Source organism: Drosophila suzukii, chromosome 3 (assembly GCF_043229965.1).
Source record: "Drosophila suzukii chromosome 3, CBGP_Dsuzu_IsoJpt1.0, whole genome shotgun sequence".
NCBI lineage: Eukaryota > Metazoa > Arthropoda > Insecta > Diptera > Drosophilidae > Drosophila > Drosophila suzukii.
The window spans coordinates 28,091,928-28,105,363 of NC_092082.1; the positions used below are offsets into that span (position 1 = coordinate 28,091,928).

Here is a 13,436-nt window from a genome sequence, read left to right on the forward strand (position 1 = left end):
AGTTTATCCTTATCGATGTGGTTGCGAAGAATCTCGAATTGATCGATGGTGACAGTTTCAAAACGGTGTGACAAGCTTTTTTTCTCTGTCGTAAGCTGGAAACCCGCCCACAGAAAGGCGCGATAGAGCATCTGCGTTGCCATGGGCAGATGTGGATCGATATTGGATATCAAGTTATGTCCGTCTGTTTCTACGCAAACTTGTCTCTCAGTTATAAAGCTATCGGGCTGAAACTTTCCCAAAAGTCTTCTTTCTTTTGCAGGTAGTATATAAGTCGGAAACAGTCGGATCGGACAACAATATCTTATAGCTCCTATAGGAATAATCGGAAAAAAATTTTTTTTATGTTATCTTTGGTGTTTTTTAAAATATAACCTCCTACGCTTGGAAATAACAGTTTGTAATTAGTTATGAATTTCGAATTTAATTTTGTCAAAATCGGATATCATATAGCTGCCATAGGAACGATCGGAAAATTGGTGGGAAAATAATTTGAAACAAATTATTGCTTCCCGGAAATAAAATTCTTTTAATATTTCAGCATTTTTAATACAATTTAAATACAATAGCTTTCATAGAAACGATCGGATAATTAATGCCAAAATAATACATAGACCATTCCGTTTTCGGTAAGCATGGACGTTAGTAAACTTAAATGGAACAATATCTTACAATTTTTATATTTAGTTTTTAGTTTTCTAAAAATCGAAAGGCTCTGTACATACAATGCTCCCACGGGAACGACCCGCATTGGTATAAAAACTTCGGCGTGCCGAAGTTAACTTCTGTTCTTGTTCTAGTTGTATTATACTAAAAGCTTGAGTCCTGACGACCTAAAGACTTTAAAATTAATTTTTAAAAAATTACCTATTTATTTTTGATCCTCTTCCTATTGCAATTTAATTAAAAAAGCTTGGCTGAGGGCTTAAGCCATGTCTTTTATCATAAATAATTATTCTATCCATGGCATGTGCATGCGAATCAAAACGTTTTCACCTTGAGAATTCACCAAATCTCCGGTTTGATCAAAGATAGTATGCTTATTTCGTCACAGTTGATTGGTCGTTTTTCAACATATTAGAAGAATATAATTAAGCGAAAAATCGTAAATGAGTAGCTCGGACCATCTCGAAAAAACTTTTTACGAAGACAAGTGACAAAGGGTATAATTTTGGGCCGTAAATAAGGGTTACAGGAAACAAAAAAATCCCAGTGAAACATTTAACACGGTGCCATTATATATCCACCCAAAATGTTTTTTTCTTTCCCTTTTTAAAAAGCACACAAACCAAAAAAAAATTTTTTTATTCATAAAAAATAACGAATTATTAAAGATTGAGGACGTTAAAGTATGCGTGGCAAACTTTTTTTAGGTCAATCGATAGATAATGATTTGTATTCTAGCAATAAAACTGTAGCAGCCACAGTTTTGGGCGGTTTGTGTGCGTTATAGTGGGCGTGGCAAACTCACGATACAAACTTGCGCTGCGCAAGAAGCTCAGGAATCTGCATGCCAAATCCCAATAGCCAAGCTAGTTTCCGAGATCTCAGCGTTCATACGGACAGACGGATATGGCTAGATCGACTCGGCTAGTGATCCTGATCAAGAATATATATACTCTATGGGGTCGAAGACGCTTCCTTCTGCCTGTTATATACTTTCCGACGAATCTGGTACACCCTTTTACTCTACGAGTAACGGTTATAAAAAAAAAAGAGAAAATAATAGGATTGACATTATGTAAGTTGGTGCCATTGTAATAAATGGTTACAATATTGTCAACCACTCCGAATTAAACGGGTCATCAATAACAATTAATGGTACAACCACATTTTATAACGTTTATATACTAATTTAGAGTACAGAATTCTTAACTATATAACTACGAACCACTTTAAAAATTTATGAAATATCCGATAATATTTTACCAAATAAATCGGAACTCTTTTTGGATAATATAAAGCGAAAGTTTTTTTCAGCAAAGTCCATGCCGACTCTAACGCCCTCAACCCGAACAAAAATGTAGCGTCAACAGTTTTGTTGTTAGAATACAAATTTTAAAGGAAATATATTGGTTTCGTCAATACATACACTGGTCGGCATATGTATTTTGACAAAACAAAAGTTAAATATACTCATAATTTGAACTTACTTCATGTAAACTTTTGGCATCAATGGAAAGGTAATTTAAATGCCGTTTAATTGATACAATACATTTCTTAACGCATTCAGTATTTATTAAAAAGGACGAATTTGTGTAAATCTACTTTTAAATCTATTTTTTAAACTTTTTTCTTCGACTTGAAAACTTAAATTTTTTGATGCAAAAAGTTACTTCAAAAATAATTTTCCTTATATTTTTTATGATTTTTTGAAAATGTTTAGAAACAGGCACTTGAGCCCAGTTTTTCTTTTTTTCATACAAATTTTTTCCGACATTGTCACCTTCAAAAAATCATAAAAAATATAAGCAAAATGATTTGGAAAAATTCTTTTGCAGTTACTATTATTTTTGTTTGAAGAAACTTTTTGCATCAAAATATTTAAGTTTTCAAGTCGAGGAAAAAAGTTTAAAAAGTAGATATTTACACAATTTCGTCCTTTTTAATAAGTACTGAATAAGTTAAGAAATGTATTGTATTATTCAAACGGCGTTTAAATAACCTTTCCATTATTGCCAAAGTTTACAAGTTTGTTTTGTCAAGATACTTATGCCGCCCAGTGTATAGATCGACCAAACAAAACAAAACGGGCAATGCTGTGGGGTTTTGATGGTAGAACACCATTTTTAACTGAAATATATTTGTTTTGTCAATACCTTTCGACTGACCAAAAAAAAAAGTTTTCCACGCTTACTGTCTGACGCCCAAATATTGTAATCGCCGCTAGGTGGCGCCTTGCAATCTCGAAAAAACGTGGTTGTGCTGATTGCATATCTCCAGCTCTCTTGCGCACCCTTTAGCTGAGTAACGGGTATCTTATAGTCGATGTACTTGACTATAGTGTTCTTCCTTGTTTTTTTCGAATACTGCTGACAGTTATTTGCCAGCTCTGGTTTAAACTCTCTATATTCCTTTCAGGTGGTAAACTCATTGGACCTTAAAACACCATAGTGTTCAATGCTGGAAGAAAGATACAAAATTGATGTTGCATTAAGAGTGTAAACATGTAGACATGCCTTAAAAAATCTGTCATTAGGGGACTTGGAGCTTTCAATGAATTTTATTTTGTATTTTAATCATGTTTTTCTTTTTTTGACAGTGCTATTAAGTCTGAAGAATTACCAGATGCCAAAAGAAGTAAAATGAAATTAGTAGAAGACACCGAAGAAAATGAAGAAAAAAATCATTTAAAAAATCAAAACGATGCCTTTTTTCTGTTTCGCGATGAACTTAAAAGTGTCATTAAGAAAGCAGACCTTGAAAAACTTTTGGAGTCCAATAATCAACAGCCTTTAACTGGTGACTCTGAAAGGTTATTAGATCAAGCCGCAGATTTATTGACTTTTGGTGCTATTGAATCATGCTCTGAATGCGCCAGCTCTCAGTTTATATTTAATAGATCTGGTTATATATGTAACGGAAATCTCTCTGAGTGGACCAAGTGCACCAAGTTTTTAGCAAAACCGACCAGATCCGCATGCAAAGTTCCGACAGAACTAAAAGAAAAATATCCGTTCTTGAATTTAGTAAACAAAGTACCATCAGTTCGCATTATTCAAAACCTTCCTCCCAGTGAAAGAACATTACTGAAAAATTCAAGGATAAAGGGGAATACCGACGAATTTGATGGGTAAGTACTACAAGTCGATAATTATAGTAAGTATTTTTTTTAATAATTGAGTTTAAAGAGTCGTGAAAGAAAGAATGCAAAATATAATATAAGCAGATACACGCAGAATATATATTTACTTGTTAACAGCAATACATTGCTGAAACAAAGTGGCGCTTGATTTTATTAAGCAGTACCTAATCGTTCCAATCGCATTCTTATTTCAAACGTTATGTCCAACAAAGTCCCTGCAAGCATTTTCTATCTCGGAAGGCACTATTAAGTGACTTCTAGAAGATGAAAACGATCGTCCGCGATATCATTCGGATCGCGGATGTGACTGCCGGGAAGAAATGTGCCACTTCGACGACACTTCTCGAAGTCACTTCTTCGTTTCTTCTGGAAGTGTCGCCGAAGTCACTTCTCCCGACGGGAGTCACTTCCTCGATCCGAATGCGATATCGCCGAAGTAACTTCTGGAAGTGTCGCCGTAGTCACTTATGGAAGTCACTCAGAAGTGACTTTACATATGCTTGTAGAAGATACCTAGAAGAGTCTTTTCCAATTGGAATACCTTGAACAAAAATATATTTTTTATACTTTCAATACTTTGCATTTATTTTTTGTATAAAGGCTTTGTCCGCTTGTATACACGGTCCCTAGCATGTAGGACATTTTTCTGAACAATGTTATTTAGGTCCAGCTCCGCATAAGAAATTTACTAATAACCATTTCTAAAAGAAGCAGAAACAAAAATGTTTTTTGTTTAGTCAAAGTAAAAATAAACTAGAAGACATTACCTTTTACAATGAAATATGTTGAGAATCGTTGGATGCTGGGTTTCTCCGCAGTTAAACGCCAAGTAGCTTGTCCGTAAATAGCTTTAAATAATCGTATAGCTCACGATAAGCAAGTAATTTCACACCCCTTGTTGAGAGGGACATATAAATATGTTAAGCAATTAAAAACATTTAGAAAAAACAAAGCTTTATTTAATAAACGCACAAATTTGATACAAATCCAAACTGTCCTCGGACAAATCGCACAACAAAATGATACTCGGGCGAAAAATAATGGCATGGGTCAAAAGGAAGACCCGAGAAATTTTCAGAATAAAAGGGTAACGGAAAATTACCTCGACCTCTTTTTATCGCGTGTTTTTTCTCACTAATTTTGTTTTTGTAATATGTGTTCTATTGCTCTTCTATCGTGCAGAATATATCTCATAAGTTATCGTCTTTCTATCGTCCGGAAGTGACTTAGAAGTTATTTCTACGCGATACATGTATTGTATATTTTGTTTATGTAAAATGTGATCTATCGTCTTTCTATCGCGTAGAAGTTACTAAGAAGTGACTCCTGGACGTCAGATGATAGAAATATCTCCTTTTGCTTGCAGGGGTTAAACAGGCTTTGTGTGAATCATTTGCAGACTCACACTTAGAATCGTTTAACTCATTCTTGATTTTTAACGATAACAGCTTTCCTTTAACCAAAGCCCTGATGCCGTCTTTCATGGCCTGATTCCTAACACACGAAACTCGTAATGTTCCTTTAAGGGATTGACTTCATTCCCAGGGCATTATAAATTGAATCAACAATATCTTTAAATCCCTCGCTGTCCAAGAATAGAAATGGCATTCCGTCAGTTGTTATAATGTTGATAAAAGATTTTACAATTTTTTTTTTCACTTCTTTTGAACGTAATTATACCCGTTACTCGAAGAGTAAAAGAGTATACTAGATTCGACGGAAAGTATGTAACAAGCAGAAGGAAGCGTTTCCGACCCCATAAAGTATATATATTCTTGATCAGGATCACTAGCCGATTCGATCTAGCTATGTCCGTCTGTCTGTCTGTCCGGATGAACGCTGAGTTCTCGGAAACTATAGCAGCTAGGCTATTGAGATTTGGCAGGAAGATTCCAGAGCTTCTTACGCAGCGCAAGTTTGTTTCAGCAGCGTGCCAAGCCCACTCTAACGCCCACAAACCGCCCAAAACTGTGGTGCCCACAATTTTAATGCTAGAATAAAAATTTTAACTGAAATGTATTGTTCACATCAATACCTATCGATCGACCCAAAAAAAGTTTGCCACGCCCACTCTAACGCCCACAAATCGATCAAGCCTGTGGCGCCCACAATTTTCTTGCTAGATACAAAATGTTAACTGAAATGTATTAGGCTCATCAATACCCATCGATTAACCCAAAAAAAAAGTTTGCCATGCCCACTACAACGCCCATAACGCTTAAATCTATCTACCCACACATAACCATATTTTGTGATTAGGGGTAGGTGGCGCATTTCAGTCTCGCTTTGCTGCTTGCATATCTTAATTATACCCGTTACTCGTAGAGTAAAAGGGTATACTAGATTCGTTGGAAAGTATGTAACAGGCAGAAGGAAGCGTTTCCGACCCTATAAAGTATATATATTCTTGATCAGGATCACTAGCCGAGTCGATCTAGCCATGTCCGTCTGTCCGTCTGTCTGTCCGGATGAACGCTGAGATCTCGGAAACTATGGGAGCTAGGCTATTGAGGTTTGGCTTGCAGATTCCTGAGCTTCTTACGCAGCGCAAGTTTGTTTCAGTAGAGTGCCACGCCCACTCTAACGCCCACAAACCGCCCAAAACTTTGGCTCCTACAGTTTTGATGCTAGAATAAAAATTTTAACTGAAATGTAATGTTCTCATCAATACCTATCGATTGACCCAAAAAAAAGTTTGCCACGCCCACTTTAACGCCCATAAACCGCCCACAAACTTCAAAAAATCGTAAATATGAACGTGGATATCTCGGAAACTATCAAAGATAAAGAATTGGGATTTCAGATTTATATTCCGTAGCCTTATACGCAGCGCAAGTTTGTTACGCGAATATGCCACGCCCACTCTAACGCCCATAACGCTTAAATCTGTATACCGCCGGTAGGTGGCGCATTTTAATCTCGCTTTGCTACTTGCATATCTCTATTTAGCTGAGTAACGGGTATCTGATAGTCGAGGTACTCGACTATAGCGTTCTTCCTTGTTTCCCTTTGTCCTTTTAGCTGAGTAACGGGTATCTGATAGTCGAGGTACTCGACAATAGCGTTCTTCCTTGTTTTTTTTCTTTACAACTTTAAAGTCGGTGGCCTCTTCGCTGTCACAGTCTTTAAATATTTCTCCACGTTACATTTGTTAATTATTGCCTGCTAGTTTTAATCCCCATAATTTACACTCTGATTTGTTGTCGATCTTTTAAATTAATAAAATTGATGCAGTTTTTATTGAATTCACGTCCCATGTGTTTGGTAAAAGGGTCACCACGAACACACATACATGCGCAAAAGACTATTTAAATGAGGCGACCAAAAGAGAACGGAAACAACTACTCATCGCCTGAGCGCGAGCAAAATTTTTAAATGAACAATTCAATCGGTTGCCCTTGGATTCTTTGCTCAATGTCAGAAAAAAGCACTTATTTTGAAACCGCTCAAATAGGTCAGCATTTAATTGCGAGATCTGATGACTGGCATCACTTTCCATTGGGATAATCGGGGTCCTGACGGTAAAGGCCGTATACTGCTTGCTGTGTTCGGCCATTGGGATTTGTCAGTGCCCGCTTTTGAGATCTAGTGTACTGATGTATTTGGCTTGCTGAAGCTGGTTGAGGATGTGTTCCATCGGGGGGACTGGGTATGCATCTCTTTTTTACTGAGCATTGAGTGGCCGGTACACAGTCTACACTGGTTGTTTTTCTCCCTCACCAGGACTACTGGTATGCAGAGTGGGATGGCTCTATAAGGTCTTGCTGTTTTTTGTTTGCGTTGGCCTGTTTTTGGCCTTTCCTATTGTATGTGCGAGGGCAGTCCGATAAGTACTTAGCCTCACCGCCCGATGGCGTCACTATCGCAAGAGAAATTTACTATCGTGTAGTACATTCTCGTAGACGGCTACTGTCGAAATTTCAGTCGAATCGGACTCGTAGTTTTGTTTTGACTGCGTGTGGAATCGGATTTTAGAAAAATTGAAAAAGAGCAATATCGGTCTGTGATTCAATTCTTGTTTTTGGAAAGGAAATCAAAGAGCGCTTGGATGCTGTGTACGGTGACTCTTCTCCATCGATGGCGACCGTCAAAAATTGGTTTAACGAGTTTCAACGTGGTCGCACGTCGGTTTTTGATGAGCGACACCCAGGTGCCCCAAAAACGGCTACCACGGAGGATAACGTGACAAAAATCCATGATCTCGTATTGGCAGACAGTCGATTGAAGATACGCGAGATAGCTGAAACAGTAGGCATGTCAAAAGACCGCGTGAGTCATATCCTGCTTGAAATTTTGGGCATGAGAAAGCTGTCGGCCCGATGGGTGCCGCATTTGCTCACTCCGGACAACAAACGCAACCGTGAGACCACTTCAGAGCAGTGTTTGACGCTGTTTAAGCGCAGTCCGAAGGAGTTTCAGCGTCGTGTCGTGACCGTCGACGAAACGTGGATCCACTGGTACACACCAGAGACCAATGAACGAAGAAGACGAAGACTGTCCCATCGGCCGGAAAGGTGATGGCCATGGACTCACAAGGTGTGATCTACATCGACTACCTGGAGAAACGGGTAAAACGGTCACAGGGCTGTACTATGCCGAATTGTTGCGCCGCCGAAATGCAGAAAATACGGCCCCATTTGGCGAAGAAAAAAGTGCTTCTCCAACATGACAACGCACCGGCTTACACTTCCGCCCTTCAAGGCCAAATTGGTCGAAGGCCAAATTGGTCGAAGGCCAAATTGGTCGAATTGGGCTACGAACTGCTACTCCATCCACCATATTCTCCAGATTTGGCCCCATGTGACTTCTTTTTGATTCCAAACTTGAAAAAGTCACTCGCTGGACAGAAATTTGTATCGAATGAGGAGGTCGTCGCCGCCACAGAGGCCTATTTTGCAGACCTCGAGGAAACGTATTTTTCAGACGGGTTAAAGAAGTTTGAGCATCGCTGGGTCAAGTATATGGAGCTAAAATGAGATTATGTTGAGAAATAAATCGCCACTTTTCCAAAATTTTCGTTTTTCTTTTGGAGGCTAAGTACATATCGGACCACCCTCGTAACTGACGATCCCTCGTGAATATCGGGGATGTTAGCTATCTTTACTGAAATTTCGTGTTGTACTGATAGAAAAAGCGGGTTTCCTTTAAAACTGACGTGGGCGACAATCTGTCTACCGTCGAAATATAGGCTGGTTGGGAGGGGCTAATGTTTAATTGTGTCCCTGGAGGTCCCACTTTCTACCCAGAGCTTTTTTTGTTTCCGTTTCTTTTTCGACAACAGTATCTTGTCTTGCCTGCAGGCCCAGTAAATTAGATTTTTTGTGGTCTTTTAGATGTTTGGCCTCGAACTTCTCTGAGAGTCGTATGTTACTCGTTACTCGTAGAGTAAAAGGGTATACTAGATTCGTCGGAAAGTATGTAACAGGCGGAAGGAAGCGTTTCCGACCCCATAATATATTATATATATATATATTCTTGATCAGGATCACTAGCCGAGTCGATCTAGCCATGTCCGTCTGTCCGTATGAACGCTGATATCTCGGAAACTGTACAAGCAACAATACTGGGATTGGGCATGCAAATTCCTGAGATTCCTGCGCAGCGCAAGCTTGTTTCAGCAGAGTGCCACGCCCACTCTAAAGCCCACATCTATCGATTGACCTAAAAACAAGTTTGCCACGCCCAAAAACCGCCCAAAATCTTCAAAAATTCGTAATTATGAACGCTGATACCTCGGAAACTATCAAAGATAGAGAATTGGGATTTCAGATTTAGATTCCGTAGCCTTGCACGCAGCGCAAGTTTGTAACGCGAATATGTCACGCCCACAATCCGCCCAAAACTGTGGAGCCCACAGTTTGCCATGCCCACTTTAACGCTCATAACGCTTAATGTGTAATCTGGACGCAGATGTGTAGGCAAAGCCAATTTTTGTTGATCGTGAGGGCAAACTTTCGATTTTAGTATGGTAAAATAGCTTTCTCCTTTAGTAACCTACCGTAAGACATGTTTGTAAAGTTTATCCTTATCGATGTGGTTGCGAAGAATCTCGAATTGATCGATGGTGACAGTTTCAAAACGGCGTGACAAGCTTTTTTTCTCTGTCCCTGCCCACAGAAAGACGCGATAGAGCATCTGCGTTGCCATGGGCAGATGTGGATCGATATTGGATATCAAGTTATGTCCGTCTGTTTCTACGCAAACTTGTCTCTCAGTTATAAAGCTATCGGGCTGAAACTTTCCCAAAAGTCTTCTTTCTTTTGCAGGTAGTATATAAGTCGGAAACAGTTGGATCGGACAACAGTATCTTATAGCTCCCATAGGAATAATCGGAACAAAAATTTTTTTTATGTTATCTTTGGTGTTTTTTAAAATATAACCTCCTACGCTTGGAAACAACAGTTGGTAATAAGTTATGAATTTCGAATTTAATTTTGTCAAAATCGGACGACTATATCATATAGCTGCCATAGGAACGATCGGAAAATTGTTGGGAAAATAATTTGAAACAAGTTATTGCTTCCTGGAAATATCATTCTTTTAATATTTCAGCATTTTGAATACAATTTAAATACAATAGTTGTCATAGAAACGATCGGATAATTAATGCCAAAATAATACATAGACCATTCCGTTTTCGGTAAGCATGGACGGTAGTAAACTTAAATGGAACAATATCTTACAATTTTTATATTTAGTTTTTAGTTTTCTAAAAATCGAAAGGCTCTGTACATACATACAGTGCTCCCACGGGAACGACCTGCAAGGATATAAAAACTTCGGCGTGCCGAAGTTAACTTCTGTTCTTGTTCTAGTTGTATTATACTCAAAGCTTGAGTCCTAACGACCTAAAGACTTTAAAATTAATTTAAAAAAAATGATCTTTTTATTGTTGACCCTCTTCCTATTGCATTTTAATTAAAAATACTTGGCTGAGGGCTTAAGCCATGTCTTTTATCATAAATAATTATTCTATCCATGGCAAGTGCATGCGAATCAAAAACCTCCGGTTTGATCAAAGATAGTATGCTTATTTCGTCACAGTTGATTGGTCGTTTTTCAACCTATTAGAAGAATTTAATTAAGCCAGAAATCGAAAATGAGTAGCACGGAACATCTCGAAAAAACTTTTTACGAACACAAGTGAAAAAGGGTATAATTTTGGGCCGTAAATAATGGTTATAGGAAACAAAAAAATTACAGTAAAACTTTTAACCCACTGCCACGATATATATACCCTAAATGTTGTTTTCTTTCACTTTTTAAAAAGCAAACAAAACAAAAAAAATATTAATATTCATTAAAATTACGTTAAAGAATAATGATTGTTTAATATTTCAAAGGTTCTTTGATTTGTGCATTATATTCAAAATCTTTTCGCTGTTTGCGCCTCCAGTTATTTAGATGTATAATATTGTCCTGAAATTTTTTGTTCACCTTCGCTATTGGGTTATCCACCAAATGTTCAAAATTGTATGTGCAAGGCTACGGAATTTAAATCTTAAATTCCAATTCTCTATAGTTTCCGAGATATCGGCGTTCATATTAACGATTTTTTTAAGTTTGTGGACGGCTTGTGAGCGTTAAAGTGGGCGTGGAAAAATTTTGGGTCAATCGATAGGTATTGAAGAACAATACATTTCAGTTCAATTTTTTTATTTTAGCATTAAAACTGTAGGAGCCACAGTTTTGGGGTGGTTGTGGGCGTTAGAGTGGGCGTGACACCCTGCTGAAACAAACTTGCGCTGCGAAGGAATCTCTAGAGTCTTCATGGCTAATCCCAGTTTTGCCGCTTTTATAGTTTCCGAGGTCTTAGCGTTCATATGGACAGACGGACTGACGGATCAAGAATATATATACTCTATGGGGTCGGAAACGCTTTGTTCTACTATACCCTTTACTCTACGAGTGACGTGATATGCACATGCTAAATTTGTGTTTTTCATACCAATCATACAAAAATAATGTATAACTAATACTTAAAAAAATATGAATTTTTCGATTTTTTGTTTTTTGGAAATACTTTGACATCGAAAAAGAGAGGACACAGCATTATGGCGACGTAAATCATGTAAGTGCAATCAAAAAAGACATATTCAAAACTCGAATTGGCCTACTTCGAACATGTTGTCTCGCTTGCACTAGAATAAGATAAATACGATTTGTTGCCTCTTGATTTTTAGCGTGAAGCTGGTCGGACGTTCTGCGTGTGTTTCACAAGTGCGTAAAACAAAGAAAAGGTGAGTGAAGTTCATATATAATGTGTATATACACATACGTGCGTACAAAACGAAATTCGTGTGCTGTTTTCTGTGTAACGTTTTTAAGCTGTATGGCAACCCTGCCGTTAGTTCGGGAACGCATTCAAAAAAGAAATAGTTTTGGGTCGCTTTTTTTTTACACAAGACGGCACGCATGCAAATTTTCGATTGCAGGTGCAGTACATTCCGGGGCGGCCTGGATGTTTTTTAATATACTGCATCCCGATTGATGCTCAAACGGAAATTCGGGAACGCATTCCGAAAAAATAGTTCTAGAACGCATTTTGTTTATACGTAAAGCGAAACGAATGATCATTTTCCAAGACAATTGTGCGTGCTATGTGCATTGCACTAAGATGCTTTCCAGAAGTGTTTAAATATTGTGCATCATGGGTCATTTTGCTGAGAATGTAAATAATAAAAATGAAACCCGAACGTTGCCAATGGTCGTTTTTTCCGATTGTTTTTTCGGTACAGTTCTCTTGACAAACAAATAATAAAGACAAAAGGAAAAATGCAAGGAAGCGCGCGGTTTTTATTGTCTCTTGCATTTCTCGTCAGTTGCATTTCCAATTCTGAAAAGTGAAGTTCGTGCCACGTGTTTTGAAAAATTGCATAAATATTTTACATAAATATTTTTACAAGTTAAGTGTAGATAATGTAGTTCAATATTAACACAATAGAGTAAAAACAAAAAAAAACTGCAAAGGCATATGTATATAAGTGCGAATTACAAATAACATAACACATATGTACAAATTAATTAATTAAAATAATAACTATTTGTATGTAAATTGTACATATATACAGTGTAATTGTGTTAAAATGAATAAATTGTATATTTGTAATATAAATGTATACACATGTATATTAATATGAAATATTCAATTTGCTTTTTATCTTTCAGAATCGCAATAAAGGAATAAAGAAAGGAAAAAATAAGAAGGAAGCAGCAAAGCCCCATACTGAAGGGGAACGATTTCGATCAACATTTAGATTTCATTGAATTGATTTTAGATTAAAATAAAAAAAATATAAGGCTAAAAACCTGTTTTATGTATTCCCAGAAATAGCTTACAAGGAATTCTTTTTTGAAAGCGTATATGCGCATTCCTAGGTACCATGTCCCTCTGTCTATCTGTCTGTCCATCCATATTTACGCTTAGGTCTCGGAAACAATAAAAGCAAGAAAGTTGGGATTTGTCATGTAGATTTATTTCAGCAGGGTGCCACGTCCACTTTTACGCCCAAAAGCGCCCATAACGCTAAAACTGGCTTAGCTCCTACATTTTTTAAGTTCTTGAACAAAAATAAATGGGATGATGTTTTGATTATTAATATCTATGTACATGGCAAAAATTTGTCATTTA

At 37.4% G+C, this 13,436-nt stretch overlaps 1 protein-coding gene across 10 annotated transcripts in view; it reads left to right on the forward strand.

Moving 5' to 3' along the window:
• The window catches only part of Parp1 (Poly-(ADP-ribose) polymerase), a 187,120-nt gene that overhangs the window by 137,466 nt on the left and 36,218 nt on the right, over nt 1–13,436 (forward strand). For 4 of the 10 annotated variants that reach the window (XM_070995918.1, XM_070995911.1, XM_070995910.1 and 1 more), the window contains one exon: nt 3,263–3,793. The exons of 2 other annotated variants lie outside the window; for them this stretch is intronic. In XM_070995918.1, coding sequence (XP_070852019.1) covers nt 3,263–3,793 — 531 coding nt within the window. Of the gene's footprint in view, nt 1–3,081; nt 3,794–11,844; nt 11,966–11,988; nt 12,009–13,436 lie in introns of those variants that run through there. 4 more of the 10 variants (XM_070995917.1, XM_070995916.1, XM_070995919.1 and 1 more) reach the window with 4 other exon arrangements.